Source organism: Tachypleus tridentatus, chromosome 6, assembly GCF_004210375.1.
Source record: "Tachypleus tridentatus isolate NWPU-2018 chromosome 6, ASM421037v1, whole genome shotgun sequence".
NCBI lineage: Eukaryota > Metazoa > Arthropoda > Merostomata > Xiphosura > Limulidae > Tachypleus > Tachypleus tridentatus.
Window position 1 is genome coordinate 49,814,406 of NC_134830.1, and position 26,737 is coordinate 49,841,142.

General features: G+C 34.8%; 1 protein-coding gene across 1 annotated transcript in view; it reads left to right on the top strand.

Annotated features, from left to right (window-relative positions):
• The window catches only part of LOC143252453 (dual oxidase-like), an 84,690-nt gene extending 59,389 nt beyond the window's left edge, over window positions 1-25,301 (top strand). The window contains exons 15-31 of the mRNA XM_076504581.1: window positions 180-284; window positions 1,665-1,870; window positions 2,297-2,482; window positions 2,775-2,997; window positions 5,002-5,274; window positions 6,273-6,315; window positions 6,557-6,720; window positions 7,334-7,564; window positions 10,091-10,184; window positions 10,839-10,888; window positions 13,162-13,322; window positions 18,236-18,356; window positions 18,722-18,951; window positions 19,415-19,579; window positions 19,946-20,101; window positions 21,111-21,239; window positions 25,046-25,301. Coding sequence (XP_076360696.1) covers window positions 180-284; window positions 1,665-1,870; window positions 2,297-2,482; window positions 2,775-2,997; window positions 5,002-5,274; window positions 6,273-6,315; window positions 6,557-6,720; window positions 7,334-7,564; window positions 10,091-10,184; window positions 10,839-10,888; window positions 13,162-13,322; window positions 18,236-18,356; window positions 18,722-18,951; window positions 19,415-19,579; window positions 19,946-20,101; window positions 21,111-21,239; window positions 25,046-25,171 — 2,663 coding nt within the window. The 3' untranslated portion in view covers window positions 25,172-25,301. The remainder of the gene's footprint in view (window positions 1-179; window positions 285-1,664; window positions 1,871-2,296; window positions 2,483-2,774; window positions 2,998-5,001; window positions 5,275-6,272; window positions 6,316-6,556; window positions 6,721-7,333; window positions 7,565-10,090; window positions 10,185-10,838; window positions 10,889-13,161; window positions 13,323-18,235; window positions 18,357-18,721; window positions 18,952-19,414; window positions 19,580-19,945; window positions 20,102-21,110; window positions 21,240-25,045) is intronic.
• Window positions 25,302-26,737: the final 1,436 nt, after the last annotated feature.

Below are 26,737 nucleotides of genomic sequence, written 5' to 3' on the forward strand. Positions count from 1 at the left end.
CTTTTACACCTTCGTTATTCGTACCTCTTCATCTATCACTGGTAAACTCGACTGAAACAATACAATATTAAGTTTAGTAAATAATTTAGAAAGCAAAGTAAATTGTGAATGAAACACTTAGAAACACAAGTCACTAACTCTTATACGTGTGTTTCATGTGGTATTTATTTATTTTTTAGTTTGTGTGGGATTAGGATACGGTGTTGTTAAACTACAGAACAGGACAAGGAGGAGGATCCGTTCTAAGATGGCCACAGAAACCAGCAGGAGCGGAGACAAACTGTGTAAGTCTATGGGATTTTTTATAGACTTAAGGCTTAACAGTAAATACAACATACATTGTATATTTCAAAGTAACCAGTGTTTTAAAGTGTATTTCTCCGTGTACTGTGTATGTTGTTAAAATCCTCTAGTATTTTTGAAGCATCGTGTACTCCTTACCTGTATATGTAACAGAATTATTGTACTTCTGTGTCTTTTTATTATTGAGAACAAATTTTACATAGTTCCTTGTCTCAAGAAGGACATTTTGTTTATTATTATTATAAATTATTGTTACATTGTATACTTCACTTAGAACATGAAAATGAAAGAAAAACTCGGCCATAAAACAGAAATGTTCTATGTAGTATTACAGTTACTTTTCATCAAAGGTTTGGATGTGGTGTGTCTCCTGGTGACACAAAACAGAAATGTTCTATGTAGTATTATAGTTACTTTTCATCAAAGGTTTGGATGTGATGTGTCTCCTGGTGACACAAAACAGACATGTTCTATGTAGTATTATAGTTACTTTTCATCAAAGGTTTGGATGTGATGTGTCTCCTGGTGACACAAAACAGAAATGTTCTATGTAGTATTACAGTTACTTTTCATCAAAGGTTTGGATGTGATGTGTCTCCTGGTGACACAAAACAGACATGTTCTATGTAGTATTATAGTTACTTTTCATCAAAGGTTTGATGTGATGTGTCTCCTGGTGACACAAAACAGACATGTTCTATGTAGTATTATAGTTACTTTTCATCAAAGGTTTGATGTGATGTGTCTCCTGGTGATACAAAACAGACATGTTCTATGTAGTATTATAGTTACTTTTCATCAAAGGTTTGATGTGATGTGTCTCCTGGTGATACAAAACAGACATGTTCTATGTAGTATTATAGTAACTTTTCATCAAAGGTTTGATGTGATGTGTCTCCTGGTGACACAAAACAGACATGTTCTATGTAGTATTATAGTTACTTTTCATCAAAGGTTTGGATGTGATGTGTCTCCTGGTGACACAAAACAGACATGTTCTATGTAGTATTATAGTTACTTTTCATCAAAGGTTTGGATGTGATGTGTCTCCTGGTGACACAAAACAGACATGTTCTATGTAGTATTATAGTTACTTTTCATCAAAGGTTTGATGTGATGTGTCTCCTGGTGACACAAAACAGACATGTTCTATGTAGTATTATAGTTACTTTTCATCAAAGGTTTGGATGTGATGTGTCTCCTGGTGATACAAAACATAAATGTTCTATGTAGTATTATAGTTACTTTTCATCAAAGGTTTGGATGTGGTGTGTCTCCTGGTGATACATCTTTGTCTTGATGTGGTGTGTAGAATTGAAGGCGCTCATCCTTATTATATAAATTTGTTTCTTCTCGTATAGATGTCAAAGAATGGCTTCATCAGAACCACAAGCGATGTTCTAAAGTAAAGATAGGACCCGATGAAGCTATTTACACTCTCAACCGGAAGGGCGAAACGTTAAGGAAAGTAGACTTTAAATGGGTCAACTCTCTGGTTGTGAAAGTTACCCAAGACACAAAGAAGAAACCCATGGTATTAGTACGTTCACCAAGGGACCACGATTTGGTATGTTATTTTGTTTGACACATAGTAACAAGAGATTTTACTTCCAAAAGAAAAAAAAAAACAAACACCTCTAATAGGACAATAAAATCTATCTATTTTTAAATTAGAAAAATGAACACATAGAAAAACAAAAAAATTTATACTCTCCTGAAATGCGTATTTCTAACTTAAACCAAATATAACACCACTTTAATACAAAGTAGGCTTAGCACCAGTTTAGTCTGCCATCATCGAGTGCAGAGAAAACTTACTGGTGAATTAAGCTTACTTTTTACAGTGTGTGTGTGTTTATGTTCCCATACATCCAGAAGTCTTTTCAAAGTAGCACCACTAGATAGTAAATATTGCATAAAATGTTTGAGACACTTGTATATTATAAAAGTGGGGACATTTGTAGATTTTCATGAGTGTTTATTTTAATGTTAGGTGATACAGTTTGAGAATAAACAGCTGAGACAGAAGTTTCTTAGCAAACTGGAAAACTTTTTGTTAAGTCGCAAGAAAACTCTGGAAATCATCCAGTCCACCAGAGACGTGATGTTAGCTAATGCTGAAACGAAAGAGAAACGGCAGAAACGTCTGGAACACTTTTTTCGCGAGGCTTACGCCCTGGTAGGTACTTGAAAGATATTGGAGGAGTATATCAGTCTTTTGTAATGTGATATATTGTTTACGGTGCTGTATTGGCGTAATGATTAGCTTAGAATAGTAAACTTCTAGACAGTGAGTGAAACAGCACATTTTTTTAAAAGGCTAACAAACCCTGTTTTGTTGTTCATAAGGATATCCTAACATTAATTAGATCAATATTGTCTGTATAGAGTTTATCAGTTGATTTGTTTCGTAACTAGAAAACTCGCAGTTCCTAGTCCCAGTTTCACAGATTGTTGTGTTTAATAATTAGACCTTTGGTTTAAAACCTGGTGAGAAAAGGAAGTTAGAAGACGTCAGCAATGACGTCATCATGGTGATGAGGACGTCACTGTCCAAGAAGGAGTTTGCTGAAGCTCTTGGTATGAAACCGGACTCGCTGTTTGTTAAACAGATGTTTAACTGTGTCGATAAGGACAAAGATGGAAGAATAAGTTTCCAGGAATTCCTCGATACTGTCGTCTTATTTTCTAGAGGTAAGACATTCAGTTTGTTTTTAAAAGATGTTTTAAACTCGGTGAGGTAGAAGGTGTGTAGTGTAACAGGCCCACTGTGTAATGGTCAGGCATGGCCAGGTGGTTATGACACTTGATACCTGTTATGTGCTTTAAGATAAAATGTGTTCTTTTCTACAATTGAGTTTTCTTTTATTATCACAGTGTTCCATTCTTTTCTTTGTTCTATTAAGGTTTTTGGTGTATTTTGATTTAAAACTTATAGCTAATTATCACTTCTTTTATATTTTTTAACACATTTTACACCTGTTGTTGTAATTTTTTAGCAAGGTATCTTGCAATGTTTTTTCTTTTTTTTTTTTTCCATATGCTAATTACTTAACTAGTGTTTCATTTACTGTATCACTATAATGGTAGTAACAAAGATACCTGTTAGGTGCTTTGTTAAGATGAAGTGTATTCTTTTCTACAAGTTTTCTTTTTTATCACAAGTGTTCCATTGTTTTCTTTTGTTTTATTAATGTTTTTCGTGTAATTTGATTTAGATACTTACCGCTAACCAATTCTTCTTTTATATTTTCTAATTCATTTTATACCTGTTGATGTAATTTTTTAACAAGGTGGTATCTTGCAATGTTTTCTCTCCATATGCTAATTACTTAACTAGTGTTTTATTTCATGTATTTCTGTTTATATTTATATTTCTGTTTATACCCTCTTTGAGGTGGGATGAATAAAGAGAAAAAAAAAACTTGACTCGTAATCCGAGGGTCGCGGGTTCGAATCCCCATCACACAAATATGCTTGCCCTTTCAGCCGTGGGGGCGTTATGACGTTTCTGTGAATCCCACTATTCTTTGATAAAAGAGTAGCCCAAGAGTTGGCGGTGATAGACTAGCTGCCTTCCCTCTAGTCTTGCACCACTAACTTAGGGACTGCTAGCGTAGATAACCCTCGTGTAGCTTTGCGCAACATTTCAACCAAACCACTGTATGACTGTTCAAGTTAATATCGTTTTGTTAGTAATAGAGGTGGTCCTGATAAAGCAAGCACGGTCCACGTATGTTTTGTAAACTCGTACTTAAAGTCATGTAAAGTTTATTGATATTTAAACCCCAAACTAAGTTATTAAATACATTTACTTGTAAACGGTAATAAGAATAATAATTTCATGAGACGTTTATGAACCGCCTTTTAGAATGTTTGTTTATTTTGAAACGAGGAATGATAACCAACACACGATTAAATAGGTTTTTGAACAAAAGCAGTTGAAGTTTGATTCGACCACGTCAGTTGGTTTTGTCAAGAACTGGTAAAGAGGCAGTTACTCACTGGATACTATTCAGTGAAAAGCACAGGTTAGTTTACGGTCAGTGAACTTTGCATCAGACCCACAGTTCTTCTGATGATATTAATACAGTTGACGTGAACAGAATTTGGACATACTGGACTTTTTTCTCACTGCAGTAAGAAGCTGATGAAATTATTGTTTGTCTAAACTGGTTTTCATCCGTTTCATAACGGTGTTGTGGGGCGTTGACAATGACAGAAAAACGTTAGGTTAACCTTTTTGTTTTTTACAACTAACACAACTGGGCTTTCAGTACGTAGCAACACATCAGCCTAACGATTATAAAAACCCTTTGTTCTGCATGTGCTGAGCTTAAAGATTGCATAAGGGATACAAGTAATACAGTTCTAGAAGTCTGTGCTGTTCGGTGATTGGCAGTTTGAAAGAAATGAAAAGTCAGCACAGATTAGTTGGAGGTAGTGTAAACAAAAACTAGTGTTCAGCGGTGACGAGAAAACAGTTGTAGAGAAAAATATATGTGTAACTATTATAGAGATTTTTGCAATGTGCGAACTGTTGTCGTGTGTGTTAAAAAACAAAACACTAGTGTATTTCATTACGTCCTGAAATTTGCAAAAAATTGTTCTGATAAAAAGATATTTAAATGTCAGACCCAAAGCAGACTGTGTGTGTGTGTGTGACATTCAAATACAGATCGGATGATATTTATGCAGGTAAAACTGAAGACAAACTCCGAATCATCTTTGATATGTGCGACAATGATGGGAATGGCGTCATCGATAAAAGAGAGCTGACAAAAATGCTGCGCTCCCTGGTGGACATTGCGAAAACCAATTCGTTGAGAGAGCAGCAGGTGATGGACCTGATTAGTGGTATGTTCGCTGCAGCGGGCCTGGAAGACAAGGAAGAACTAAACTATGACGACTTCAAGGTCATGATGCGGGAATACAAGGGGGACTTCATTGCTATTGGGCTGGACTGTAAAGGTAACCAAATAAGAAAATTAATATAAATTTAAATTCTAGTACCTAACGCGAGGCTAAACTATTTTTACAAACTACTTTTGTTAGTTTGCATGTTCTCTGTCTCGTACCTTATGTTCTGATTTTCAGTTAATTCGTTTGATAGGCAACTTTTTGTTTGGTGCTGGTTCGTCGTTCATTTGTTTATTTGTTTTTAATTTCAAAATTTAAATTTTCAACTTTTCATTATTGTACTTCGTAACGTTTAAAAATGCACATAGTGCTGCCATCTAGCACAAGAACAAGAAACTGTCTTCCGAATTTTGTTGTTGTTCGCATGTTTTCAAAGTTGTAATTCACGTGGAACCTTTTCTAGAGAAAATATTCGATTTTAATCACCAATGAGGCTGGTGGGACTTGGCGGTAAACACTATTACACCATTTTCTATCGGACAGATTAGAAACTTTAACTGTCAACTTCTACGCTTCTGCTGGAAGACGTTGCCCGCAGAGCACTGCTGTTTGTGCTTCCATGTCTTAGATAAGGATGTCTTTATTCATTTTTATATCAAAAAGCGGTAGAAGTCTCTAGCAATATATTCAGTAGTATATTAAACTTTTTAACGCTCACTTTAAACCATTAACCCTAAAGGAATGTTATAAAGTATCTATCTTACACGGGAATTTGAGTCCTCTATTCTAATCCATGATTTATCACTGCGGTTCGTCCTTAAGTGCCCCATGGGTATGGGTTACTTCATTCTTAACAAGTACTGAAAAATGTTAGAAGGGTGTTTTCAAGTGTCACAATCTCTAAAACTATCAGACGACAAATGTGTCACAACTGCAATCGATTTTAAGAGTTTAATTTCCACAACAAAGGCGATGTGTTCAATTTTACAAGTACACCCTGAATATAAATATAGACATCCAATACTTTTAAACTCTCGATTAACTACTTATTTAACTATAAAACCAGCAGATATACTGAGACACTATTTTTTGGTTCTCTTCCAAAACAGGAGCCAAACAGAATTTCTTGGATACATCCACGAACGTCGCCAGGTGCAGTATATTATATTTATTATAAAATCATTTATTTCATGAATTCGATTTATTAAAATGGAGTCGTTGCTTATTAATACTGTGCCTAGTGTTTGACTGACGAACTAAAGCTATCGATTATTCTCTGTTGTATCAGATAAATTACTTTTTATCTTCCCAACCAGATAGAACTAATTATGTATCCTGCTTTTCTAAGCCTATAACATAATTACAGTTAATTTACTGGTTTAATTATCGTCAGAATGACGAGTTTCCAGATCAACCAGCCGCCAGAAGAACCCCCGAACTGTCTACAACAGAAATGGAATCATGTCGTCACGTACCTGGAGGAGAACCGACAACACTTGTTTTATTTCTTTATCTTCTCGGTTATAAACGTCGTTCTGTTCATGGAAAGATTTATCTGTAAGTACTAGTCAGCTTGTTTTGTTTCGTTTTTCTGTTGTTAAGTGCACGATGGGCTGTCTGTGTTCTGCTCACATCGGGTATCGAAACTCGATTTATAGCGTTTCAGCTCTCGTATTTTCCGTTGAATCATTCTTGATTTAATTGTTCGACGTTGTTAATGAATGAACTTACTTCACTGAGAATGTTATTTCTGTTGCTAACGTCTACACCTGAGTGCTTTTAATTATATAGGGTGCACCAAACGTTGGTCGCCATGAGCTTTGGTGTCTGTGCACCTTTATAAAATACACCAAAGATGTCCGTCCTTAAAATCGATAAGGTACTGACGTTCAGTTCTTATGAATGCATACGTTTGTTATGCACCAGATCTGCGAAGGTGTTAGTGACTTTTGGACTACCGTGATCAACCATGACTGGTTTACAGGATAACGGAATTCAGCCATTTTGATTCTTTTCTTATCACTTGGGTTAGTTCATTGTATGATTGTCTACATTATTATATGAAATAATTCATAAAATAAACGTAAGCGTTAATATTATAGTGATTCCTATTTCTGTTTCCTCTCACAACAATGGTTCGAGACTTGTACTGTTTCTTTACTCTTAACAGTTTATACCTATATGGCTGAACACATGGACTTGAGACACGTCATGGGGATGGGCATCGCTTTCACTCGGGCCTCAGCAGCTTCCTTGTCCTTCTGCTACTCCCTGCTGTTGCTGACCATGTGTCGAAACTTAATCACAAAACTCCGGGAACTGCCTATCCATCAGTACATTCCATTAGATTCCCACGTCCAGTTCCACAAGATTGTAGCCATGACAGCCTTATTCTTTACACGTAAGAAACTAATAAATATCAAACAGACGTAAAAAACTACTTTATTTAAGTCCTAATGTTTTGTGTGATTCCTAAGCGATCTAAATTACGTGATTATTGTTACTTACGTTAACAATTTGATGTACTTGTTAGTATATGGAATGTCTTTATTTTGACATATTGTTTATTATAAACTTATTGAAATATTTTTTTATATCACGGGCCTAATATATGTATCTAAAACTATTCCAAATCTCCCAAGCTTGCAGTCTTGTGATGTATTTTTGGGATGATAGCCGAAAATATCGCCAACAGTTATTGGTTAAGTGTATTTTAACATTTAAGTAGAAACATAAAAAAGTGTATTTGTATGCTTGTTTATTTCTCTTTATTTTCAGTATATAGCTTGCTCTTATTTGACATTTTTAATAACGAAAATGTATATATTTGTTGGATCAAATCAGTGTTTGGAATATGAACCGTCACATTAACAGATCACTGACACCATGATTTTAGTGCCTCGTGTTTTTTTATAATTACATTTTTGACACTTCTATTCGCTTTTGTTATAGAAATGCAAGCCCTTTATAAAACCTGATTCCGTTAGACGAATGCGGTCCAATGTGTATACCATAAGATGTCGTCAATTGTGGCTTTACAAAAACACGTTTTAACAAAAAATCGCTAAATAACTAGCAAGTAAAAAAACGTAACGGGCTCGGCATGGCCAGGTGGTTAAGGCACTCGACTTGTAATCCGCGGGTCGCGTGTTCGATCCCCGTCACATCAAACAAGCCATGCCCTCTCAACCGTAGGAGCGTTATTATGTGACGTTCAATCTCAATATTAGATGGTGCAAGAGTAGCCCAAGAGTTGGCGGTGTGTGGTGATGACTAGCTACCTTTCCTCTAGTCTTACACTGCTGAATTAGGGACGGCTAGCGCACATAGTCCTCGAGTAGATTTGCTTGAAATTCAAAAACAAACAAATCGTTTCGAATAATTAGTTTTACTTTTTTATATTAAATGTAGTGTCGCCATCTAGTGACAAACTAGGTTTCTTTAGAACCACCAACGTAAATTTTTTGAATGATGCAACCTCATCAGATTCTAAATTAACATCACCTGGAATGATTAAGCAACTTGTTTAATATTTCTATTGTTTCTAAGTAGCTTTGCGCGAAATTCGAAACAAACCAAAAAACGCAAAGTGTCCTCCACAAAAAAAAACAAAAACAAAAAAACTTAACTTTTGCAAAGTATTAAAAGATGGCGCTCTAAACATATTATACAGAATATTACATGACATATTTACCCCGTCTATTCTCAATTAACTTTCACTCCTAGTTAAAGTATGTATCGGTGACTCTTGTTGCTAGCTCAATACTGTTTTTTCAACCAAACCGCAACCTGAACTTGTCGGGTAACCTGCCGGCCTTGTGGCATCACCATGAATGATGTTAAGAATAAATTCTTCAGTGAATTGATTGTAAAAACAAACAACAATACTGGTTTCTATGTAAAATAAGTTGGTGATAATATTAAATGTCAGTTTTATAATAATGAATTAATCTAAGTTAGATAAACACTTCATAAACGAAGTAGGACTTAATATATCTAATTGATTTCTCCATGTTTTATGTGCACGAAAATCACTTCAACAAAGCCGTCTACAGGAAACAAAGTGTAAATATATTTCCACGCAGTAACTGTTAACATCTTTATTTTAGAAGTGTCGTGTGCACGAAACTCTTAACTGATTTAATAAAAAAAAAAAAAAGGTATTTCATTCGCTTACTATAACGTGCATGATGATGAACCAAGTGTCACAAAAAAAAACTGTCAAGTATTTAAACCGAAATTAACTAATTTGTTCAACCAAACAGTTTAATACGAGTGAACCAAATAACTGCCTATGGTGAGATCGTCTGTGTCTAACGACTTCCCACACTCCTTGTTAAAGAATAGCTGTTTTAAAAGGGAATAAGTTAAACCAGACACAGAACAAACCGTAACATAAAAATTAACGAAATTTGGGGAAAGACTGTTTCTCCCGCACATTTCTTTCCTTTGTCTTGTGGTCGTGTTTTATACAAAATAATGGTTACGTTAGAAGGACCTGTGGACAACTGCTGTGTTAGTTGAACAACCTTTCTTTAGAGTTGCATATTCACACAACCAACCACTGAACTAACTTTAACCAGCTGAAATTCATTATTGGACTCAAATTCTTCCATCAACCCAACAAAATATTTAATAATTGGGAAGGCGTGTTTAATAACATATTTTCATTTGAACCAGACGTGTTAGGGGTCTTATGTTGTTGCTTTTTCTTTTTTCAAACGAGTCAATACGACTTAGTGACCATTGACCCCCTCGGGGTGTCCGTTTTAAACCCGATCATAGAAGACTTTTACTGTATTCCTTGAAAGACAAGTTTAACCTATATCATTATTATATGTATATTTACTTATTTGTCCACTATTATTGGTTTCTTACACCTTTTGTATAATAGTATTTTATGTTTCTAACCTTATTATTCTTTCAGTAATTCACACTGTCGGCCATTGTATCAACTTCTACCACGTTTCCACACAACCAGTGGAACATCTTCGATGCCTGACCAAAGAGATTCAGTTTGAGTAAGTCTTGACCTTCAGTCGGTAACTTCTCTACTAATGATTTCACAGTGTGATGAAAGTGAATTTCTGAAGAGTGACTTAACACAAGTTTTTGCACGTAGTTTCACAATGTATGGAAAATAAAACTCGCGCGTTTTATCGTTTTGCTCTTTTATAACAAAAATTTATGCACTGAAGCAAGGTGTATGGTAGCCAACCATTCTAGTGGGAAAAGTGGTCATTTATAGCAAATAAGGTACTTTGTTTAATTTAGGTAAAAGGAAAACATACGCAACGTTTAATTTGTATGTGTAACTATCAGGATTGCTTAAAGAAAATATTAAGTTTTATATACGTAAATCGATGTAAAAGAAACAAGTATCCCTCTAAACCTCACGTTATGGACTAAACAACACTAATGGACCATTATACCTTTTTAAAACTAACGGATACAATGAACTTGGATGTAACGATAACAATTGACGGCTGTCTGTGAATGTCGCGTTGTGTATGTTGTACTGCTTAATAATTGCATTTGATAAGACTATAGGAACTTTAGCCTGTCTGTCTGTCTGTATGTTTAGGACACTTTAACGCTATGTTTTATGACCTAACCAACTAGTATGTGTTAACTTTATAAGGTGAAACCTAACTTTTGTTTTCTATAATTTACAGTTCTGATTTCAAACCAACCATAGCGTTCTGGCTCTTCCAAACTATTACTGGTAAGATATATATCGGATAATTTTCGTGATCCATCTCTTTTTTTTGTTATCATTAAAACAGTAGCTTCATAAGTGTACAGCGTGATTCAGAGGTAAGGGAAATAAATATTAGCGGTGAGGTGTTGTGGGTCAACCCTGTGACAATATCATTGTTGTAATTCAAGGTCAGGGCCTCCAAGAGGTTTTATAGTATGCACTTTTGCAAGTTATAGTTTTGGTGTGTGGTGTAGTCAAGTTTAAAAAATTTTAAACCTAAAACTACCATAATCGGTACAGTCAGTCACGAATACAGATGACTTGAACCTTCTTTTAACCGTATTATGAAGTGGTGAAAGACGGATGGTAGGTATGTTTAAAATAGTTTTTTTTTGTAGTGGCTGCTATGCTTGAACTACCTGCGAGACACTTGTGTGTAAATGAGCCTGTAGTACACAGCCGATAACACATTTCCCGTCATCTGATGTCGAGGATAATTGTGATAGCATCCATTATAGCAACACCCCGTGTAGTAGGGTCATGGTGTTAAAATGTTCATCCAGTGGAAACCTTTGAAATTAAGTTCCGTAATGATGCTTGTCTGCTGCCTTATGTAGAGAACTCTATTGGGATACGTTTATAAATGTTTGATTCTTTCAAAGGTGCAACAACCTACTTACGAGCTTGAATCTCCCATCTAAAGTTTGTGTATCATTGACATCATGAACGTATGATAGTCACAGGGCAAGGACTATGCCATCTCATTCGAAACCATAATAGTGGTGTTCCTGAATGAATTTCAGAATCTATCGGTGTGTACATCGTTTCTTTAATATATTTATCGTATATTGTTTAAACTGTACATATTTAATATTTGAACTTTGTGTGCGAAAGAACAGCGGTATTGTTGTTTTGAATCGCTACACATTGTCACGGAAGAACATGGCGTATGTTCAATGAAAAATATTAGGGAAACTACATTGTTGTTGTTAACAACGGTAAACATTGTTCTGCAAATCTGCGGTGACAATGTAAAGAAAGCTGAACAACATTCTTACGTAATACTGGATCTAAAGAAACCTATAGCAATAGACTCGATTTAAAATAATCAAGAGATTATTAAATATTCCAGTTGTTTATGCAATTTTCGTCACGAGGCTGACTTTTCGTAATAAATAACCATATTGGTGGAGACGGCAGTGCATCATGTTTTATAAATAGTACAAATAGTAATACAGATATAAAGGTTTTCGATATTTTTAAACCAACCATAGCGTTCTAGTACTCCATAAAAAGAAAAACAATACTCGATTCTCGCAAAAACGTTTTTTAAAATCCTATTCTTTGCATGTGAAATAAATTGGTTCGTCATGGACAGGTGGTTAGGGACGCTCGATTCATAGTCCGAGAGTCACGGTTTCGAATCCTCGTCACAACCAAACATGCTCGCCCTTTCAGCCGTGGGGGCGTTATAATGTGACGGTCAATCCCAATATTCGTTGGTAAAAGAGTAGCCCAAGGGTTGGCGGAGGGTGGTAATGACTAGTTGCCTTCTCAAGTCTTACACTGCTAAATTAGGGACGGATAGCACAGATAGCCTTCGAGTAGCTTTGTGCGAAATTCCGAAACAAACAAACAAAGAAATCGTCACAACTAAACATACTCACCCTTTCAATCGTTCAATTGTAGGGACGTAATAAAGTGACAGTCAATCCCACTACTTGGTGGTAAGTGTAGCCCAAGAGTAGGTTTTAAATTGTTAAATTAGGGACGGTTAACGCAGATAGCCATCGTATAGCTTTGTGCGAAACTCGAAAAACAAATCGATACAGTGAATTACAAACGTTAAATTATCCCATTGTTTTAGTTGTTTCGTCACTGTAATCTACCTACGTTGCATTAACACGAAAATATTGCTGAAAAACAGGGACAAATATATTCTATTTTTGTTTTATTAGAAACTTGTTAATTTTATAAACTTGGTGAGCAGCAGGTTTTTGTTTAAACTTCAATAATATTTATCTATCTTTAGAAGGGAAAAAAATGTATGTACATATTTTCAACTGATTTCTCTTTGTGAACATTTTTTCTTACTAGTTTACGTTACAACTAGTTTTTAATAACTTGTAAATGTTGTTTTATTGACTTATAAACGTTAATTGCTTTTGTTCAGAGATTGCCAGAACTTCCAACACCTTTTTAAAATGCTTAATTATGAAAGATGTTATATAGAGGGCCTCAAATTAACCCGTAAATAAAATATATTTGTCCAAACTAAATTGTCTATTTCTCTATAGGTATCACTGGTATCTTGCTGTTTGCAGTCGTATGTGTCATCTATATATTTGCTCACCCGAGAATACGACAGAAGGCGTACATGTACTTCTGGGGAACTCACAGCCTATACGTCCTTCTTTATATTTTGTGTATCCTTCACGGCCTAGCGAGACTAACCGGGGTAAGACCCTCTCTTTTCGAACATCCTCTGTCCTATTAAATTCACTCGGTTTTATCAAGTTTCATAAACTTCTAAGTTACTGATTATATGTCACCTTCCGGTCTAGTTTTGCAGTTTTTCAAACTAACTAGGGCAAGGTTGATAGTCATATTTTGGTACAGACGTGTCTTTGTCAGTTTAGTAATGCTAATTAGGGCAAGGTTGATAACGTCATATTCTGGTATACGGACGTTTTTATAAGGAAACCAAAAATGGAGAAAATTCGTACCACAAAAAGATTGTAAACGGTAAGTTTTAATGTCCACAACATAAGTAGACGGGACGTTCTTCCTGTGGTTATGTGAAAGTTTTTTGAAGCAAAAATGAGAAATACCAGAATCTAGTGAGATAAATGACAATTATTTGTTTGTAAGAACTTGTAATTAGAATACTGATTAACTGCGCCTCTCAATTGTAACAATGACTCTTTTAAACCGTAAACCAACAGATGCTGTTGAAGTTACTTTATCTTTCCCGTTTGTTTATGAATATGTCAGCACCTTCTTTTTATTCAATTACTGAAGGTGTGTTGACAAATCAGCATTATTTTTATACCAGTCTTTAACCAATCACCACAAACTTCGGTTGTTATTCTTTATTTTCAATAATAATACTACAAAAAACACTACCGTAGAAATGTCCTAAAACTTCAGTGTGTATATATCAACAAAGAGAAATGTGGGTCAAACTTGAACATTAGATTTACAAGTATTTATTGTCCAGTTTCACTTACACTCTTATTATCTCAACCAATAGCTGGAAGGTTTTTAAATGAAGTATATTAATCTCATTATGTAATGAAACCATGACTACCATATAACAGCAATTTGAAAGTCTGTCGGATGTAATTACTGTATCCACCCATGTCTTGACCAGTGTCAACATTCTTTCCCATTTGTGTTATTTTCAGTTACCAATGATTTCCTGTAACAGTGAAAGTATATTTTCTGAGTAGCTGAAGATTTGACAGGATATTTACTGTAAGAGTTATATAATATGACTAACTTGACAGAGATTGAACACAAATATAGTCACAACAAACAATCTTTCTTCAGACAAAAATAATAAAATGTTTCTCTTGCCTTCATTGGAGAGTTAAGTCTTAAACAGTATTTAGTTTATTCAGATTAGATCGTAAACATGGCTCACTTCAGTGATATCCTGTTATAGGCTGAATAAATCTCTCCTTAGATAGTTAACTCATTAATGTGAGACTTATCATAGTGACTAGTGTTATCCACGTGACCAGTTGTTCTAGTTGAATATGAAAGATATATTTTTCACTAATAGTAACTAACTTCACGTAGTACAGTTATCCTTACTGTACGGAGACAGGAGGTGCTTTCTCAGTGAATGACTTGGAAGAATAGGTAAGTGGAACACAGTTACCTAACAACTTTCTTCAGCAAGTATCATTTGGAAACTTCACATACTTTCACAAATAAGAAATACTGAAACTTCTACATAGTATGATTATATATACTACACTTTCTCTCTTCCCCTTTTACTTCAGGTTTATTTATCCTCAAGCCAACGTTAACCTTAAAGTCAATAAGGTTTACAAATGCATGTTGGTGAAGGAGTGACGTAAACTTTTCCCTCTGTAAAATTTTGCATGCAACACCAGCTACACAAACCTTTAATAACAAAAAATTCAGTTGTTACACTGAAATAAATGCTAACATTGATTTTAAATGAAGCATTTTGAGAATAAAAAGCAGGCACTTGGTGGGTGATAATAAATCTCTGAAGGGCTTAGGGCTAGTCCTTCAGAGGATATGACAATATTCCTAGCATCTGATTTATAGCCAACAAATTCATCTTAATCCATTCATTTCACTGATCTGAGAACAAGGATAGCTTCAGGTGTTTTGGGACAGCTGTAGGGTTCATGTCTTCACTGTCTCTGAACAAGAACTATGGGCATTATGATGTCCTTAATGTGTCTTGTCTTGTAATTTGAACCTCCAAGTTAACCTGAATCACTACAACTGACCAGTTGAAAAATAGGATAGCCAAAAGAGTTGAGCATAAAAAAATTGATTATACAGAGTTTGTTTGACCTCACGTTTTTAATTACAAGTTTTTAGCTAGGTCTGTTTGCTTTTAAAATTCTGTTACCATCTAGGTAAATGTAACTACATTTCAAACACAGTGATTTACCTATCACCTTGCTCAAGTAACATTCGTACAGCTTTGGATGCTCTCATGCTCCATCATCCATTGATACAGTAATATGTGTGAGGAATTACAATAATAGAAACCTGGTTTCGATACCCGTGGTGGGTAGAGCACAGGTAGCCCATTGTGAAGCTTTGTGCTTAACTATGAACAACCATGCTTCCATCTGGTTGTTACACAAACATATCAATAAGATTAGAAATGAGATTTCAGGAGTGAAGAAACTGGTTCATATGCACATGAACTGCCCATAACTAGTGGACCCATAACTCTTGATCAGGAGGTTCAACTAACACTTACATTGTTTCTCCTTATGGTTTAGTACTGCTTGGCTGTAATTTACAAAATTTAACATCATTATGTACTTTTCCACTTTCAGCTGTACACATTGACTGTATTGTAACAATGTTCAGTAAATCTGTAATTGTAAGATATCTCATTCTACACAACTGAAAGTAACGTCATAACCAAATAAAAATAGTTGGCTCCATTATTTCTTATACCAGTAATTTCATCCACTCCATAACTGTCTCAGTTTGATCAAATCAAAGTATCTTGCATCAGATTTAAAGAAAAACTAAGTTGTTTTTTTTCCCCCAAACGTGTAAGAGTTTACCTGTTGCTCAACGATTTTTATAAAAATCCACTACCTGTTCAACATTTGTACCCAGCTGGTACAGTGGTAAGTATGGATTTACAATGCTAAAATCAGGGTTTGATTCTCCTCAGTTGATACAGCAGGTAGCCCGGTGTGGCTCTGCTATAAGAAAACACACTTTTTTAAATGCTCTTCCACTAGTATTAAAGAAGAAAAACAGGAACACTGTTCCTGATAGATAGTAGTACCTATCGAGCCATTAAACACTGTTAACTTTGACATGGTTTTAAAGGATTTGGTTTACATTTTACTGCCATGTACATTTGTCTTAACAATTACGTTCTTTGTGTAGGTGATTTATTCGCCTTATAGACGATTAAAGAATGGTTTTTATGTAATGTTCATGCATGAGAATGTACGTATGTACTCTCGTATATTCCATTACACCTTTTCACATATACTGTACTCGCTCACCAGCTCACTTGCAAGTTATTTCGGGTAACTGTCTACAGGTTACATCTCCTAATAATTTTTTATTTTTGTGACTATCATTTGGCTACATCTTGAAAGATATCTAAATAACAGTTGCTCAGTATCTGTGAAAACAAGGGCTGCAACAGCCCTATCTTTCTCCAACTTCTATGAACTGTCTTCAGTTGTGCTAACTGTTGATGTGTCCTGTACACTCGATCTAGTTATCCTAACTTATGGTAATTTTCTGGTAATCGTAAAATGCACTCCCTACATTTTGTTGGTGATGGCGTCGACCAACACTTTACTCAACTTTAACAGTTTGGTGTTGAATTTGTTCTATTTTAATACAGAGGAAGTAGCAAACACACGCTGTGATTATAGATTAAATACAGAGGAAGTAGCAAACACACGCTGTGATTATAGATTAAATACAGAGGAAGTAGCAAACACACGCTGTGATTATAGATTAAATACAGAGGAAGTAGCAAACACACGCTGTGATTATAGATTAAATACAGAGGAAGTAGCAAACACACGCTGTGATTATAGATTAAATACAGAGGAAGTAGCAAACACACGCTGTGATTATAGATTAAATACAGAGGAAGTAGCAAACACACGCTGTGATTATAGATTAAATACAGAGGAAGTAGCAAACACACGCTGTGATTATAGATTAAATACAGAGGAAGTAGCAAACACGCTGTGATTATAGCTTAAATACAGATGAAGTATCAAACACACGCTGTGATTATAGAGTAAATCAACTGTTTGAAAATCTTTCATCTTTCGTTACCACATCTAATGAAACCCATGTTACGACCAGTTTTAAAACCAAGTAATACTTGATAAAGAATTCCACCAAATAAACTTTTTTAGGAGTGTAAGTAACCAACATAGATGTAAATTTTTAATTTGTCTCGAGGATAAACTCTGGGGCATGTAATGCTAAAAAAAAAAAAAAATTGATACCAGCAGTGGACACAGTACAGGTAGCCCTTTGTATAAGTTTATGGTTAAAATTTAAACATTTATTTGTATGACTTGATCTTGAAAGTGAATAGTTTTTTAAACTAACTCCAGTATTAGTTTTGTGTTAGCATGTTTATCTTCAGGTTGGAAGATCCAAAGATGGAATTTGTGGAAAACATTTCAGTTAGTCACTAAAATATATACACTGTGTAAATGGTTGATGCCGGTTGTTCCCAGTGTAGTCAATAGTTCCAAATGAAGGCTTTTCGTGGTCAGTTAATCCATGATAGTAAAGAACAAATAACTTCACTCCACATACCATACACTATTTGTAAAATCTTAAAGTTCTAACTTTGGTAACTATTGGTGCATCGGTTTATGCAATTAAACTCTTGTATTTTCATGTTTGTACTTAACTGTTCTAAGTAGTTATATAGTAAGCAGTCACAGGTACAACACAGTACCTGTGTTACTAAAACTATAGTTGTGCTAGTACTTATGCCTTACGATTCCCTAGATAAACATTAAAAAAAAGAAAGTGATTCTACGATAAACGTCTTATTTGTTGCTAATAGTATTATTCTTACCGAATGCAGTAAGATTGGTATAAAGTTTTTTATTTGATGTACAAATTATTTTGTTTCTTCAGAACCCCCGGTTTTGGATGTTCTTCCTTGGTCCAGCAATTATTTACATATTGGACAAGGTTGTTAGTTTACAGACAAAATTTATGGAGCTAGATATCATGGAAACAGAGCTGCTCCCATCAGGTGCGTCACTTGTTATATTCTATTTTCTTCCTCATTCGTCTGTTGAACGATTACAATGTCTGGTTGTTTGTTGTTGTTAAACCATAAACCAAGTAAATTTAATTTACACCCTCAGTTCTTCTGCAGGTCCGATCTAACAACAACAATGCTGGTATGTTTAATTATATTTCAACTTATTGTTTTTGCCGTTATCGTTGTTAAATATTGTAGATATTTTTATTGTCGTTAATAGGCCCAAAACTTGTGATAACTTGTATTTTTAGATAGTTTTAGACTTTATTAAAAAGTAATCGGATAGAGTAAAACTTTATGTATATGTGATTAAAGGGAAAGTTTAAGTGAATCTTTTGTATCTGTGACTTCAGATGTGACTAAAGTCAAGTTTTCTCGGCCACCTAACTTCAAGTATCTGTCAGGCCAGTGGGTTAGGCTTAGTTGTACGGGCTTTAGGCCAAATGAGTTTCACTCGTTGACTCTGACCTCTGCTCCACATGAAAACTGTCTATCCGTACACGTGAAAGCTCAGGGACCTTGGACATGGAAATTGAGAAATTACTTCGATCCAAGCAACTTGCACGAGACGACACTTCCCAAGGTATTTGTAAAATAATTGTAATTATCTAAGACGTCCAAATAGGGGGCATGTAAGTGTATAGTAATTATAAAGATATTCGCCCATTTCAAACGAACAAAACTGGATAGTGATAGTAACCATACATATCGAACAATGGAAAACTTCTATCGTTTGTACAGAGCCAAAGACAAAAACTACACAATGGCCTGTCTGTGTTTTGTCCACAACAAGTATAGAAACCCGATATTTAGCATTACAAGATTCTAGACTTACTGCTTATCCACCAGGGGGGGGTGAACTATGTTGTATTGGCACCATAGAAAATAAGTGTACTAATAAATCGATAATTTGTTGTTGTTTGTTTTTCATAAACCTCAGTTGATCAAGAGAGACTGCCTGGTATTACAACAATGCATTTTATGATTTATTGACCTTGTTTGATGCTCTCTAACCTAATTATTGGTTTTATTGTTTTCCCTCAAAGATTCGACTGGAAGGGCCGTTCGGGGGAGGCAACCAGGACTGGTATAAATTTGAGGTTGCTGTCATGGTTGGTGGGGGTATAGGTGTTACCCCTTATGCGTCTATTTTAAATGATCTAGTTTTCGGCACGTCTACCAACAGGTACTCGGGGGTTGCCTGCAAAAAGGCAAGTAATTAAAGTTTGGTTTTTAAAATGACACATTTTTAATGTTTGGAATATTGGTAACAGATTTGTTCTGGAGCTTCAAAACGTTTATTTGTGAAACGACTCCTGTTAAAATATTTACAACAAAGTGAGCACTTCGTGTTGCACTTTCGAACGAACAATCTGTTTCGAACATTCATAACTGAAATAACTTTAAACTTTAACTACAAAAAAACTGTTTGTTGAGCAGGAATTAAACGTTTATTTTTAGTTATAAGAACTTCTGGTTTACAGAAGAGGGAATTTCCAAAACTAATATGAGAACAAAAATGTTTGAGTACATACTTGAAGATCGGTAAATGTAAACTATTGCTGTTTTATGTATAGGTGTACTTTCTGTGGATTTGCCCTTCCCACCGTCACTTTGAGTGGTTTATTGACGTCCTCAGGGACGTAGAGAGGAAAGACGTAACCAATGTATTGGAGGTTCATATCTTTATAACCCAGTTTTTCCACAAGTTTGATCTAAGAACCACGATGCTGGTATGTTTAATTCTATCTCATCTTGATACTGTTCTAAGGTGTGTTTTTACTCGATTGTTGTGTTGCTATTGTTTCATATTTTTATGTTAATAATAGGACTAAAACCTATAATGGGTCATGTCGACCGAATATGTTGTTGTTGTTACATTCGTTTAAATCCGTCTTTTCGTTTCGGATTCAAAATCGGAAGTGTAAAAATAAATAAATAAAAAGTACATTTTACAAGTTGCTGCTCAAGAGGTCTTTAGTACATTACCAAAATACGTCAGTTGGGCTGTAACACCTAAGCGATACGATACTCTGTAACGTTATATATATATATATATGATACTTTTAAAAATTATCGTTTAAACGTAATAGACCAGGTATGAAGAAATAAGGGGAAGGGGAGTAATTTATAATACCATCTTCCGGCTTTCTTTTGTTCTTTTTGAAATAATTAACTGTCTTTCGTAGCAGTTGTATTAGCTGTTTACTCTATAACCCAGTGTTTTTTTATTACCAACAATGCTTGGTGTTGTTGTTTTTTTTAACAATACCTGTATGTTTATGTTAACAGAAACTCAATAGAATACTATTTTTATTGTTTGTAATTATTTATTTTAAAACAGTGTTTCTCAGTCCGATTTGCTAGACGACCCCCACATCTAGGATCTGATTGTCGCCACCTCCACTATATGTACAAAGATTTAAAAAGTTCTCGATGTTTTTCAGCGCAATGCGTCGTAGTTCGTTACAAACATGATGCGTGCACCTCGAGGACTAAATGTTGACTTGCCACAGGTAGCTTTTGACCCCCCCCCCCTCCGGAAACTTGCTTACAACCCCGCAGTTTGAGAAACTGTTTTAACTCTATTGATGGTGTTAAATATATGAAATGTAAACCACTGACTATTGTTACAATAGGATATAATAATATTTTAATGTTTTTAGGTAGTATAATATTCCACGTATTACAAAGATTTCAACCAGTAGTTTTATTTATGTTAAATGTTAATTATTTTTTTAGTACATCTGTGAGAATCATTTCCAGCGAATCTCCAACTCCAGCATGTTCACGGGTTTGAAGGCTGTCAACCACTTTGGTCGACCCGATATGACAGCCTTTCTTAAATTTGTACAAAAACAACACTCTTACGTAAGTACTATCCCTGGAGAGAGAAATGTTCTCCAACTACCAAATACATTAGTCGTAATTTCCAGTAAATTCTCCAACATTTAGTGTCTGAAGTAATTTTTTTTTTCAAAGCTGCAGAGGTCAGCACTTGTCTGACTCGATACAATTGAACGACGAACTAACTAATGTATCTGAACTATCTTTGTGTTGTTTCACTATTGTTCGTTATATATTGTTTCTCTGTGGTGTGAGGTACGGCATGGCCAGGTGGTTAAGGCACTCGACTCGTAATCCGAGGGTCGCGGGTTCGAATTTCTGTCACAACAAACATGCTTGCCCCTTTTGCCCTTTCATTTTAAATGAAACAGCGTTAGAAGTTAATTGTTATTAATAACTATAGTAATTCACAATAAATAAAATCAATGAATTGGTAACAATAATAATGGCATGTTTTTAAGTAAACAGAAGGAATCCTCTTGTTTATTTATATTTATTCATTGTTTTACTATTAACAGAAACCATTTTGTAAAATGATAAGTTTTGGTTCATGTTATGTAACATAAACAAATAAAAAAACAAGGAAAGGAAAATAAACATATTTTACTGTTAGTGAGACTTTTGCTGCTGCACCAACAGTGACAGATATTTTGTATCAGGCTTGTGTTTGGTTATGTTGAAAGATATGCATGCAGCACTAGTTTCATCAACAAGTCTGTTCCTGTAATTACACTTTACAGAGTTCATCACTGAAAGTGATGACTCACATAAATTTGTTGATGAAAATACTGTTAATACTGCCATTGTGACATTTGTCAGACAGTCAAAAGTTTAAGGAATAGATTTCCAGTTTCAGAACCTTATTTTCTGCGTTATTTCAGTCACTAACCGATCTCTTTCAATATTTTCTAATTTAGCTCTTAAGTCGACAAATTTTTGCCTCCAAATTGAGCTGCTCTGTAAATCAATCGGCTAAAATTATCCACGTCAATCCACTACAAAATTTCCAAATTCAGTTTGTCTGATGTTGTTACACTGACTTTATACTTTATGAATTTTGTAGTTTCTTCAAATAACCTGAACTTATTAAAGCTTAAAGAAACTTGTTCAGAAGTTAAATACAAATCTCGAACATCGTTAATTTACAAGCTCCAAATGTATATTTTCTCAAGCGTATTTTTTGTTGGTTTTTTAGGTTTGAGAAACATCACATTAAACATCCCATTAAACATTTCCAGTTTCATTTCAAAAGCTTTTATCAAACATAACATCAAGTGTTTTGTCAGATGCAGTTTGGTGTTCAAGTCACTTAAACGTGAGGAGAAATCTGTAAAAAACAACAACAAACAAACAAAGAAAAACATGAGTCTATAAATCCACATAACATCAGATAATTCTTGATAATAAAATTTTTCATTTGTCAAAAACAGATGAATTTCATTCAAACACTCGACAAATCGTTTAAGAACAGAACCTCTACTTAGCCAACGAACATTGTCGTACATACATTGTGTACACCGAATTCGCCTCTCGCAGTAAATTCTGGAATTTTTTTTCAAAGTATGCACAAAAAATAAAATTAACTACGTTGGTTACAATTTCTATCACTTTTTCAAGCTACTTAAGTCTGGCTTTTGTACACGAAGCCTTCTCGTGTATAATACAATGAAAGCCTACCAGTGTATGTCAAACAGATTTACAAAACTTGCTTCTTTACCAATCATGCTAGGTGCACCATCAGTTGTCATGGAAATTATTTTTGAAAGGTTTACCTGTCGATTGGATAATTCGTTTACTACTGCCTTACATATTTGAGCCCCTGTGGTATGTTCAGGTAACGTTACCAAGTTAACCAGTTCTTTGTAAATTTCATCACCCCTACAAAATCGAGTAATAATGGCTAGTCTAGCTGATGATGTACCATCAGTGTTCTCATCAGGACAAATGGGAAGGAATTTATATGAACCAGTATCTTTTGTTGGCTGTTCTGGTATGTTTGTTTCCATCTTTTAATAGTCTATCATGTATCTACTCACTGGCAATTCCTTAATGCACTGACTTTTTTTTCTGGAAAACCGTCAAAAAGGAAAGGAGTAAATTCAAACCATGATTTTTTAATATACTCCCTATCACTAAGTGGTTTTACATGTTAAGCAATTATCCTTGAAATATTAAAACTAGCAGCAATTAAGTTGGAACTATCTGAAACAACTTTCATGAAAACATTTGACTGCACGTTGTTGTTGCTGAAATGTGTTATTTTTGTTCTTGCTCACTCTTATCACAAAGCCATTTATGAACAGTTTCATAATGTCACTTTACACACGAAGTCCTGCACACCACTGTTTCAGAACATAAGATACATAATGCTTTATCACCCTTTTTGATCATGACAAATCTTTCAGTCTACGATTCTATAAAATCTCCGCTGCTGCTCCTTCCATTTGAACGTTTTTGTTTCATTGCTGGTTGAGTTGACAAGCTGAAAAGGGTAAATAAAATTTAAAAATATCTCGCCACTTAAATACGAAAAGTTAACTTACCGTAACATAACAGTAAATGAAAAGTTATTTTATTGATATAAAGATAAATCTATAATTAACTAACTGATGGAAAATTATACGCGTGTCATGCCAAATAACATAATTTTAACAATATAATTCATATATTTACTGCGAAAAAATAAACGCACATTTACCGATATAATCATTAAGTATCTAGTATTCACTCAGGCAACAGAAGAAAAGTAAAAGTAGAGCGAAGCCAATATTAACAGCTTACTTTTATTTTTATTCAAATACTTATGTGTACACTGGGTCTATGAGGAATTCTAAACGTGTCATTTAATGTCGCATGTTTCCGCAACCGCAAAGCTGGCGCCAAGAGGGTGTGAGCGTCTCCTGTGAACGTTTCTCACAGCTTCCGGGTTGGAAAAAATCATTCGCTGCTGCATTTAGAAATAATGATATATTATTTATTTATCTCTTTATTATGGGTTAGTGTTAGGGTTTAAAGAATCGAGAAGCGGCACCGCATGCCGCGTTCCAGCAAAATTTGTTTCACGTGTCACCTTGGGCACGCGTGTCATAGGTTCGCCATCAGTAACCTAGAGATTATCTTCTACCCGCTAGTACAGCGGTTTGTCTCCGGATTTATAACGCTAAAATCAGGAGTTCGATTTCCCTCGGTGGGCTGAGCAGATAGCCCTTTGTGGCTTTGCTATAAGAAAAACACCCAAAACACCATCTTCTCCCTATTTTAACTATAGATGTTTCAGCAATTCCTGGTAGTTATGTTCTCGCTATTTCAACTCGTGGAATAACCAAATGACTTGTGTACTATGTTAGAAACAACTCCATTATGTTCTCTTTAGAATATTTGCTTTTCATTCTGATTGTCTTCTAACATGGAGCTCCTTTATATCCTGTGCGCTTTTTATTTTTTAATTTGTTTTATGTTCAGTATCTCAGCTAAGTCTGTTTTAATTATGCAAAACATTTTCTGCCATTCTTTCTATTATTATAACCTTTTTTGTTTTTAGATGTATAGCTATTGTGCGTTAACACAGAGTTCTAACTTTTTCTGAAATTCAATGAAATTTTAATCCAGTGCACTGTATATAAATACAGTATCACACATACAAAACTTGTGGGTTTCCATTTTCATAAAGTTAATACTACTTCATAAGCTACTGAACTTGCAGAAGTGTTCTTATAATAAAGTATTTTTAAAGTGAATGTTAAAATATTGTAAGTAGAATCTGTTAGAATAACTGTTGCTGCTTGTGGGTTATGTAGTTAGTAAAGATAATTTAATTTCTATCATTTCAGATGAGTAAAGTCGGCGTTTTCAGCTGTGGGCCTACAGCGTTGACAAAAACAATTAGTAAATCTATCGAAACTGTTAACAAATCTCGTAAGTTACCGTATTTCATGCACCATTTCGAGAACTTCTAGCTGCATGCCATCTGGTGGTGACCCAACTGCAGGATATACGAAAAGACTCGAATGTTGTTTAATATAATATTTTCTTACCGACTTGAATAAATTCCTTTGAAAAGTGTAAATAAAACGTTTTATAAACAGTTGTGAGAAATCTTTATAATTACTGTAAAAACACGTTCAGATTCCTTTTTTCTCAGTGTATCTAAAATAATTACTTCATTATATGCTGTTTACTAATTGTTTTTTTTTCCTGAATTTGATACGACTGAATATTGTTCTATTTGTGTGTTTTTTCTACCTGAATTGGACACGGCTGAATATTGTTTTGTTTTAGAGAAACGGGCAACTGGCAAAGAAAAACAAACTGCGTGGCCACATAGTTCCTCTCCTATGCATCTCCGATTTAAGAAAAACTTACCAATCAACTTTTATTTTCCTAGAAGTTTCAAAATTCTTTTAAGTATAAAAAGATCATCAGACTAATATAATATTACTTATATTGAAAGTCTTCACTTTCAATTAGAATGTACAACTCGTATCTGGGGATGTAACGAGTTAAGTCAGATTACTACTTCCAGTTCCAAAAGTTACTTTTCGCTACTTTGGTTTGCATTCTGTTAATTAATTAATATTTTATCCGATATATGTACATATGCTACACGCCACCTACCTCTTTTTCGTGCTATGTGTATAATATAGTTACGGTCAATCCAACTATTCGATGGTAAACTAGTAGCCCAACAGTTGGCGGTGTGTGGTGATGATTAGCTGCCTTCCCTCTAATCTTTGTGTGAAATTCAAACCAAAGGTGAGCTGCTCTTCCTTCAAGTAATGCATCTTCTTTACATAACTCCCTCAGTTTTCAGATTGCCGTGTTGAAAGGACGAAATCCTTACAGTTTAAAGAAAACCACCTTCGGTTACTGGTTGGCTGATGAATTAGTTCCTTCTGTCTCGATATGACAACGGAGTGGATGGTTACCAGTGTCATTAGCGTAGGAGTATATCTGGGTGTATTAACTTGCATACAATACTCGGACACTTTGTTTATTAATGAACAAGAGGTCCACAAGTTAATACTATCAACAGGTGGCACATACAATTTAAAGTTTAAGGAAGAATCTTGAACAAGAAAAGAGCCGTGATGGGCCGATTCCTGGCCTGCATTGTTGCCAGACATTCTTTTAAGTTTTGATTTTCTTTTTGGGTCGTATGAAGTACTTCGTCTTTAGGGTAAACGTGGACTAATATGAGAACAGTACGTGAATGGATCACTAATCCACTATCTCCTGTGATATACTGATCAACACAAGGATAGAAATCGAATATTGACTCAGTATTGTGAGGACTGCAAACTGAGTACGACGTGTAAGGATGTACTGGTAGCAAATGGCAAAAACAAAAACAAAACTGGCCTTCACTCATCGCAAGCCGTAAGTTAAAATCTGTTACTGGCTTGTCGTGATTTAATTTTATAATACATTGCATAATGTTCGAACACTGCATATGCAACTTGCCAATTTTTAATACTAACATCATTTCATGTGTGATATTCAGACCTGGCGTAGCGTAGGTGTTA